The sequence below is a fragment of the Argiope bruennichi genome, chromosome 3, assembly GCF_947563725.1.
Source record: "Argiope bruennichi chromosome 3, qqArgBrue1.1, whole genome shotgun sequence".
Classification (NCBI taxonomy): Eukaryota; Metazoa; Arthropoda; class Arachnida; order Araneae; family Araneidae; genus Argiope; species Argiope bruennichi.
The window spans coordinates 37,155,452-37,165,831 of record NC_079153.1 but is presented as its reverse complement, the minus strand read 5'-3'; the positions used below and the strand labels follow the sequence as shown (position 1 = coordinate 37,165,831).

Genomic DNA, 10,380 nt, shown 5'->3' with positions numbered 1-10,380 from the left:
CATACCACCCCTAAAAAGTCCGCCTTCTGTTTTTGATTTTCCTTTTTTAATTCTAATACTTTTGTTTCAATTCATCTGTGTTTTAGAAATAGCTGCAGTTGCGCTCTCTAAATACTATGAAATTCTTTCCTTTTTCTTTTTTCTTTTTTTTTTGTTTTAGTGTGAATAGGTAATAAATTTTAGTTGCGATTTCGAAACTGTTTTGTTTCGTTTTCATTTTAGTTTCGTTTTCAAACTATTTCTTACTTTAGATTGGTTACTTATATATATATATATGTGTGTGTGTGTGTGTGTGTGTGTGTGTGTGTGTGTGTGTGTGTGTGTGTGTGTGTGTGTGTGTGTGTGTGTGTGTGTGTGTGTGTGTGTGTGTGTGTGTGTGTGTGTGTGTGTGTGTGTGTGTGTGTGTGTGTGCTATAAGATTAAGATAAATAATTTATTAAAAAGATAATAATGAATTAAAATGAAATAGTAATTTAAATCAAAATTGTATATAAAAAAACATCAAAATTGTCGCATACTTTTGAAAAAAATAAAAGATTCTGTTTTGTCTGAAAGTTAAATTTTTGTTTGCTTTTACATTGAAATGAAATATGTTTTCTTGAAAACCAGGTTTTTTTCTACATTCTCAACAATTCATTATTAAAAACTTCAGAGCTGATTAATCCTTAAGCTTTTAAGCAAACAGAATAAATACTTAGAAATATTTATAAAAAGAGTAGGTTCATTTTTTTTACTATTTTTCAAAATATTTGCTGTATTTTTAATAATAAACAAACAGGTAAAAACAAAATATTCACATTTTTTATTGAATTTTCAAATCAATATTACAATAATACATACATACAATATTACATCAATCTACATATTTTTTTTCTTTTAGATACATTCCTTTTTAAAAAATCAGAGCAGGTTAAGTTCCCTCATTTCTTTCTGAGTACCAATGTACCTATACTCTCCAGGAATAACAATTAATGTTGAGCCATTGATCCTGTCTTCTAAAACTTTCATAAATCCTTTTGCCACGAATTCAGGTCTAGAAAAGGTAATATAAATAATTAGTTTCATAAGTGAACAGCTTAGACATTGTATGCACCAAAATATACAGCATTGTAACTCATTCATGAATATGCATTGTTAATGGGATCCAGTTCTCAAAACAATGTTATTAATTAGTTTTTTAGTAGAATATAGCCGCTTTTCGGGACCAGCTGAGTCACCAGAATTAATGGCAGCTAAAATTTGCAATTATATGTTTTAAGTAGCTTTCTCAGCATAGTAATTTTGAATTTCATGTTTGATATTAATGTAATATGAACTGCTTTAAAAGTTAAATACCGTTTTATTCATGGTGCAACACATCCCCCTAATTTTCTGTTATATAACCTAGTAATGTAAACTTTAATTTGAAAGCAGAGGCAGTTAAACTTCAACTATTATAAAAAGTTTCTTAATGGAACTAAACATAGTTATTTTTTAAAAAATAAGAACAAAAAGTAGAATTGTTCGCCACTAAAGTTTTTTGTGTAACTCCGAGTATTTTTCATAATTTATGAAATAACTCAGATTATTATTCAATAAAAATTTCTCTAATTCAGTAATAGAAATTCAATGCGGGTAACAAAGAGACAATATATGTTTTTATATATCCTGTAATATAACATGAAAAAGTAGCAGATTTTGAAAATTTATACGTATTTTTAAAAAATCAGCTTTGCTTATTTGTGAGGTTAAATCTTAGTTTTAAAAAATACATTAAAACATACTTTAAATAAAAAATCTACTAATTATAGAAAAATAAATCATAACTATCCTCATCAGCAGTGGGGGGAGGTAAAAGAAAATATTAGTAGTAACATAAGAAACGATGTTAAGCGTCACTTAAACAATGAAATATATTGTGGAAAATATGTTTAAATTAATTTTAATTTTTTAAAAAAAATTATACGGTAAAAAATTAGGATAATTGAAAAAAAGATAATTCTATAAAATTGTAAAAGCATGTTGCGTTGCATTATTTTAGAAACTTACTATGTAAAAATTCCAATAATTCTTTTAATTTTAATTAATTAAAATTATCATAAAAATTTCTAAGAGATCACTCCGAGGTGTCCATTCTGCCCTTCAAAGTATACATGTGTCATGTTTGATAGCTTTAGATCAAGTCGCTCAGAGTCAAAAAAAATCATTATTTTCACCGTATAGAGTATATTTATGTCAAATTTGGTATTGCTAAATCAAATGATCAGTGCTGAGGGTGCCAGCATAGATAGATGCAAATTCTACTTTATTGGTAGTAAGATAAGTAGTTGGTATAGAAAGTGAGTATTTCGAAGTATTAAAAAAAACTATTAATTGCTGACTATTATCCCCCCCCCTCAAATGTTGGTAAAGGGGATAAATTTATAAATAAGGTAACAGAATTACTCTGAGCCGAATTTACATATAACTACAAAATAATATAATTAAATTGTAGCAGAGCCATTGTAGTTGAGTCGTTTCTGAATAGCAAGTCTAGTTGCTACATAGCGTTATACAATGATGCACTGTCTTAGTGCACTGTATAATAGACTCCTTACTCTTACTCTGTTAATTTTTCTTATTTCAATACTTTTAACTATAAAATAATGATGGTTATTAGGTTGTTTCTTCAGAATTTCAGAACATTCTGCCCTTCAAAAGGCATTCGCATTCATTGAGATTGGTACTAATGAAGTGAAATAAATGTTTGGCCATTCTACTCGAAACTCCCTAGTGGTTTTCATTCCAATACATTTCTCATTTTCTCAATCTTAATAATTCACCATATTCTGATAAAACCCTCTACTCCTTCTAATCACCAATTCATAATGAAAAAAATAAATATTGGGGTTTATAAAATTTCAAAATAAGTTCACTGTAGATACCTCATTAAAATATGAGAATGGACTTTGGAAATGTCATAATCTGGAACGAGAGTTTTATTGGCAGATTTAAGAATATCTGTATCGATCATATGAGGAGCCACACAAGCAAATACTACTCCATCTTTATCAAAATGAAGAGGCATCTGTGAATGAAAATTTTAAAAAATAAATCAATTTCGTAAATTATGCGAAAATCAAATAAATAATAATTTCAAAATAAATGTAAATTCGCGCTTTATCATCATATTAATTTAGCAGAAAGCCCTTTCTTTTGTTTAATTACTCGCACAAAATTGAACATTCAATACACTCGCATGGAAAAAAAGAAGAATTGAATCCAACGGAGAATTCGTGTTATTTTGCTATCTATATTTTTAAACAAAATTAATCAAAGTCATTAAATACATCAAAATTGTCTGAAATCTTTGGGGAGTGCTTATGCAATTATTTAGTTCCAAGATTTATATTACTGTTCGTCCTATAAATTTTTATAAAGGGAATGTTTGCTCCTAAAAAAATGAATGAGCTTCAGTCATATAAAATTGTTCGATATGCTATAGTTTAGCGAAGATTTAGATCTGTTCTAAACAAAAAAGATGTTATATATTTTTATTTCTTAAAAAGAAAAGATTCTCACACTTCAGATGGCTTTATATCTCTAATTATAAATTCATTTTAATATTATTTACATAGTTCATTATTTTTATGCAAGCTTCTAGCTATTAATTTTTTAAACAAAACATTATCGAAAAAGATAAGAGATATATGTAATTAAAATATGATCAAAGACAAAATGTACTAGAGATATACAAATACAGAAACAGTACAAGTACTACAAAGATTTCAAGAATCTAAAGTACTGTCACATAGGATAATAAGTACTTTAATAATTACTAATAATAATAATAACTGCTTTAAGAGCCAATATTTTGAAAAAGCAGAAAATTATCAGTATATGTATCTGAATTTGTTACTTATAGAAAGGTGGTTATACTAATATTTCTCTACAGCAACAACATATTTCTAATTAATAAGACATTGACGATAAAAACCTGTTTAAGTTTCGCTTCTATATAATAACAATGAAATTGTTCATTCAAATTCACATTTTGAGGCTACATGAGGACTATTAAAACCTAACCTTCCTTGCAAACCGCAAGGAAAAAAAGAATGAATGCTGTCTCACGATGTTACTAGTCTCGGTTATTTTTTATTGGAGGAATAATTTTGCTATAAGGAAAAAAAAAACATGTAACTAATCACATCGTATGATGAACATGCAGCTGCATTCCATACAAAATTACTTTAATGTTTTCTATCATACAATGAAATATGTGTTTATAGTTTCACTAACTGCAAAGTTTTGGTGTTGACTCTTAACATCAATTAGTCATTATTTTACTTCATTTGTAATTATTCTCTTACCCCAAAGCTGCGAGTCAAACCTATTATACCATGCTTGGATGCAGTGTAAACAGGATTTTCCGCAGCTGGCAGAAAACCTAAAAAATGTAAATAATTCAAACAATGATTAATAATATTTACAAAAACTGTATTTTCTGAGCATTTTATGATATTAATAATTGATGAAATAGTTCTAGAAATCTGTACTTGAAAACCGAACGAAATTTTCTGAATTACATTTTTTTTCCTTCATGTGATTATAATATCTGTAGGTACTCACCAAAAAAATATTATTATGGAATAAGATATTTTGACATTAGAAAAAAAAATGGTTCACATTTTATTGGTATGTGGATCTGATTCTTTTAATATATTACAAAATTTTTATTTCTGGTTATCATTCATAGGTGGCACTGTAACGCTTCTATTATGAAAGGATATTCTTATTTGAAAGCTGTGGAAACTTTATCTTCCATTTAGGATTTACAAAAATTCCCTATATGTATTTTGCTGAAATCCACATATCTAATCAGTTTTGAAAAATATCTAGAGGAAAAATCATTTATCTTCATCTGATTTTTGTACATTGAAAAGTTATCTGATTTTTGTTTCACAAAAATATTTCCGAGTTGTTGACGAAATTCTGCTTTACTAACAATATAACACTTCGTTGCGTATTTTTTTTTTATATTTCATTTTTTTACTAAATGGATGTTAGTAAGCTCATATTAAAATTAGATCTAAATGCTTCTTTATATTTCTTTATAAAAACGTCGTACTCCGTGGCATATCTTAAGATTTAAGTATTTCAATTTAATGTATGCATTTTAAAGAAGGGGAGGGGGGAAAGGAACAAAGATCTTTAAGAATATATTTACAAGAATTATTTTTATGATGTTTCTGTTATACATATACTGTAAATTGAATCGAATAGCAAGTTAAACTATTTTCGGAGAATTCGAAAATTGTTATTTTTAATATGATTTAATCATCATTTTTTTTAAAAAAATAAGTATACTTTAGTATTTATCTTTCTCGCTTTTTATTTTCTCGTCTACTAAGTGTACAAAGAGAAACTAATCATTAAAAAAATTCCATATCGACTGTTTACCAAATATCCATGTTTCAAACTATGCCTGATATCTGGGAATCCGACAATTCAGTACCGTTTAGTACTGTATGGATGAAATTTGGGTACGGATTTAATTGTAAATGTGTATCAAATTCGAGCCAAATTTATGAAAGGAGATATCACCTCCGTTACGCCTATTCGCACATATATAAAGCGATAACTCAAAAATGTAAAGACTTGGGTATATAAAATTTGATATGGAGTCTTATGGCCAAAAATGTCGATCTGTATTATATTTCGGAAAAAATAGATGAATTTGTAAACGACTAAAATTCATAATTTCCTTCATAATATTACGAAGCCTAAAACGCGATATTTTGCGTCACTACATCGATGTTTGGGACCGAGACATTTGTGTGTGTGTGTGTGTGTGAAGTGTCCGAAATAATTAGCATGATCTTTAAGAATTCGGCGCTTCTTCTTGGCATTACCCTCACACAGTTACATGTGCAGAGGATGCAGAGAAAGGTAAAAAGATAGCAGAAGAGAAGTTACTAGCTTTATAACTATACCAGAAAGTCGAGAGGAGAGGACATTCCCTCTAGTATTTGCTTATTTTTTCTGGCCCATGATAAATCACAAAAAATACAAACTGTTGCATGCCATCTTGGTAAAATCTTGGCATTTTATGTATAATGAAGCTGAATCTGAAAATCGCTAAACAAACCCATTTTCTTGGCGACTTTGGCGCAATTTAAAAAATCGCCAAATAGACCCGTGGCACTTGAAAATAAATAAGTACTCTTCCGCTGGTTAAGAGTTTGGAGATATGAGTTTTCTGTTCTTCTAAAGCAATAAGAGAAAATTTTCAATTATCTTTCAATAAAAAAAAAATAATAGTATGAATGTCATTTACCTGCGAGAGAAGATGTGTTGATAACTATACCCCCATTTCCACCATTGCTTTTACCCATATATTTAAAAGCTGCATAGCATCCATAGATAGGCCCCATCTAAATAATCAAAAAAGAAATTAGAGATATTTTTAATTTATCATATTCAGTTATTGGGATATTTGATTATTTATTAGGTATATTACTACACTTGGGAAGAATTTTTGAAAGATACTTTAAGATATTTACATTTTTTATTTTTTATATAAAATGGATTGAGAAAAATTGGTAAAAAAAAAATTGAAAAAATATGGTTTTTAAGAGACGTTAAATAAAGGTATAAAGCAAAAAACATCTAAGTTAGAATTTTATCTAATGATATGATTAAAATCTTACAAATAGATAAGAAATATATTAATAAGCTATAATTCTATCTAAACTTTGATATTGAGATTCGACTGATAATAACATGGAATTTCCAAATTTTTTTCCCACTTTGTGCAGCATTAAATCAATTGTAAAAAATATCTAAATGCATGAATTGCTTCTTTTGTAATTCAGAAACTGTAAAATGTATTGAGAAATTATTATATCAAATATAAAAACTACACATCAATTTTAATTTATGAGAAGATTTTACTAGATTTAAAGTATGAAATAACAGCATTTAATAATGTAAAATAGCATAAAAATGTTATTTAAAATGTGCAAATGTATGTATTCAGAAATTATTATGCCAAATTTTTAAAAAATATGCATTAGATTTTAATTTATGAGAAGACGATTTTACTAAAATTTAGAATATGGCATAATAGCATTTAAAAATGTAAAATAGCATTACTATGTATATTATTCAATTACGAAACTCAGTGAAATTTCCAAAGAAAAAGAACTTTGAAATAAAATTTAAAAGGTTTTATAGAAGAAATTTTTTTGAAATTAAGAATATTGTATTAAAATTTTCTCTAAAACTCAAATATTAAATGTAGTTTAATTGCAAGAACTTACCAAATTAACATCAATCGTTCTACGAGGATTTGATTCCAATAGAATTCCAGCATTATTTATTAAAGCGTCTACTCTCTTGAAAGTTTTGATGGCTTCTTCAAAAACTCCTAAAAAAAAGATAAGAATTCAAAATATATTTTGATTCACAGATCAGTGTAAAATTATTTCATGTTCTTGACTCTTTTGTTCGTGTTTATTAGAACCTTATAACCCAATGAGTATATATTTGTGATAACTTACTTGCATAATCAGATTCTTTAGATACATCACAGTGTGCAGCTATGATATTTTCTTTGCCGTAAACAAGTTGCTGCTGTTTCGCAAATTCTTCTGCCTTCTCTCCTTGAATGTCCACAGCGCATACCTAAAAATAATCAAAAAATTAATAATAATTAAACTTATATAATATTTTTAGAATCCTGGGTTATTAAACTACATATATTAAAATATACACTAATTATTTTTGTTATTGTAAAAAAAATCGGTGACCGTGATCTCCCCATAACTTTCTCACTTGCTCTGTAATAAAGGTATTAACCCCCACACCTCCTCTTCATTGTATAAAATGACTTCATTGTATCTACACTAATTATTTTCGTTATTGTAAAAAAAATCGGTGACCGTGATCTCCCCATAACTTTCTCACTTGCTCTATAATAAAGGTCTTACCCCCCACACCTCCTCTTCATTGTATAAAATTACTACATTGTATCTACACTAATTATTTTCGTTATTGTAAAAAAAATCAGTGACCGTGATCTCCCCATAACTTTCTCACTTGCTCTGTAATAAAGGTATTAACTCCCACACCTCCTCTTCATTGTATAAAAGGACTTCATTGTATCTACACTAATTATTTTCGTTATTGTAAAAAAAATCGGTGACTGTGATCTCCCCATAACTTTCTCACTTGCTCTGTAATAAAGGTATTAACTCCCACACCTCCTCTTCATTGTATAAAATGACTTCATTGTATCTGCACTAATTATTTTCGTTATTGTAAAAAAAATCAGTGACCGTGATCTCCCCATAACTTGCTCTGTAATAAAGGTCTTAACTCCCACACCTCCTCTTCATTGTATAAAATTACTTCATTGTATCTACACTAATTATTTTCGTTATTGTAAAAAAAATCAGTGATTATTAATACTGAAAATAAGCATCTTTTTAGAATATTTTGTGAATCAAAAAACTTGAAAACGACATAAAATTATAATTTTAGTAAAATTATCACATACCATATTTCATTTAAGCAATTGAGGGCGATTTTTGACTATTAATAACTGGGATGCGGTCAATACACAAGTGTCAAAATACCAGTTATGTAGTTTAAACGAGTTTTTCTCCAACCGACTGAAACTAAAATTTAATAGAGAACTACAATTGTAGTCTCAAAGTCACATACTAAATTCCACATATTTGAGTCATTACATTTTTGAGTTATCGAGTTTATATGTTTGTGAAAATTCAGACCGACAGACGGTCAATTGTTTGATCAAAATTTGTTCAAAATATTTTCTTAGAGCCCACGTCTTAGATACTAAACTAACTAAATTTGAACTAAATTTTATCTGTCTATCTGTTTATGCCTCTTAGTTATTCAATTGGATGATCGAACAGCTGGACAAACAAACTTCTGAATTTGATAGAAATCTACAAATTTGTAAAAATCATATATCAGCTTTCGTCCCACTACTCAACGCGTTTTTGAGTTTTCGTGTTAGTAGATGGATAGATATAATTTCAAAAATGTGTCTTTCGAACTCATTAATGTCTGAAACGTGGAGATCCGCCAAAATCTAAACCTCGAATTTTTTGACAATTAGAGGGTTTTTTTTTTTTTTTTTTTTTTTTTTGTATACTTCGTATTTGAGAAAGTAAGAAACACATATGAAGTCAGCATATCAGTTATTTCTTTCACGCTGTAATTTTAAGAATTAATTTAAAATTATATTTTTTTAAAAGTAATTTACTTAAAAATATTATTTTTAAAAAAATATATTTTAAAATTATTTTTAAATATATTTTTTAAAGTATCAATTGTAAAATTCATAATTATTTGTAATTATTTAAAAATGCAGTTATTACATTAATTCTAATTTTAAAAAATAAAACTTTATTTTTACTTTTTTAAGTTGGATTTATTAACTTTTTAATTAATATATTTAAGTAGAAAATAATTTTAAGTATAAGTAGAACATTATTTTTCAACTTATATACTTTAATATACTACTTAAAATTAAAAATAGCATTTCAATAATGCAATTTGAAGTGTAAACCCTTTTTAATTTTCTTCTACATTAACTCCGATTCTTAACAAATAGCAGAACTTTTATACACTTACTCTATATCCTTTTTTCAACAATTCAATACAAATAGCAGCGCCCAGACCTTGGGCACCCCCAGTTACGATTGCCACGGGTGAATCGGACATGATGTTAAATCTTCAACTAGTACACAAATGCTTCACAACACCTCTTTCAATGAAGATATCTATCTCAAAGGATTTTAATACAATCTCACGGTGCTTTTATCTTTTGCTTGTTATCTCAAAATCTTTTCAAGACAAAAAATATTCTTCTGTGGAGTTCTTTCTAATGGAATAAACTTTCAAATTTTGATACAACCGTTTCAATTGGACAATTGGATATTTATCTACGTCACACAAGGACACTCTTTCATGTACTTGCTCAGTTATCTCAAGCTAATGAAACTGAATCCACATATCCGAATAAGCAATACAAAAAAATATGAAAAGTGACATTGATTTATGCTTATTTTCTTGGTTCTGAGTTAGTTGCAGAAATCAAAGTACCATTGTCTAATAGACGTAATTATATAAAATATCAGTTAACTTTCAATTGCAGATTTAGAGATATAGTTATCTTAACAAAACATAAGAGAAAGATGTTTAAAGGAGATACATACCTCTAAATTTGAAACATAATAAGAATGTCGTAGGCTAGATTCGTCTGTTTGTATTTTATTTTAAAAACCATTCTTATTTATATAGTAACGATAACGTATTATAAAAATTGCATTCATAACGTATTATAAAAATTTCAATAAATGAAACGATGAAAAGTATCTCCGTAAAATA

The 10,380-nt window shown here is 27.6% G+C and overlaps 1 protein-coding gene across 1 annotated transcript; it reads right to left on the bottom strand.

Moving 5' to 3' along the window:
* Positions 1 to 779: 779 nt before the first annotated feature.
* Positions 780 to 9,838, bottom strand: LOC129962562 (15-hydroxyprostaglandin dehydrogenase [NAD(+)]-like). Its single transcript, XM_056076327.1, has 7 exons — positions 9,625 to 9,838; positions 7,521 to 7,644; positions 7,281 to 7,387; positions 6,296 to 6,392; positions 4,329 to 4,405; positions 2,904 to 3,046; positions 780 to 1,033 (listed from the first exon to the last, which is right to left on the bottom strand). Exons 1-7 carry the CDS (start codon positions 9,712 to 9,714, stop codon positions 901 to 903), a joined length of 771 nt encoding a protein of 256 aa, XP_055932302.1. The 5' UTR covers positions 9,715 to 9,838; the 3' UTR covers positions 780 to 900.
* Between the last annotated feature and the right edge of the window lie 542 nt (positions 9,839 to 10,380).

Coding starts and splice junctions, on each gene's coding strand:
- LOC129962562 (XM_056076327.1), bottom strand. CDS start 9,714: ATGTCCGATTCACCCGTGGCAATCGTAACTGGGGGTGCCCAAGGTCTG. Junction 4,406..6,295: donor CAACACATCTTCTCTCGCAG/GTAAATGACATT, acceptor TACATTTTTTAG/GTTTTCTGCCAGCTGCGGAA. Junction 1,034..2,903: donor CATTCTCATATTTTAATGAG/GTATCTACAGTG, acceptor TACCTTTTCTAG/ACCTGAATTCGTGGCAAAAG.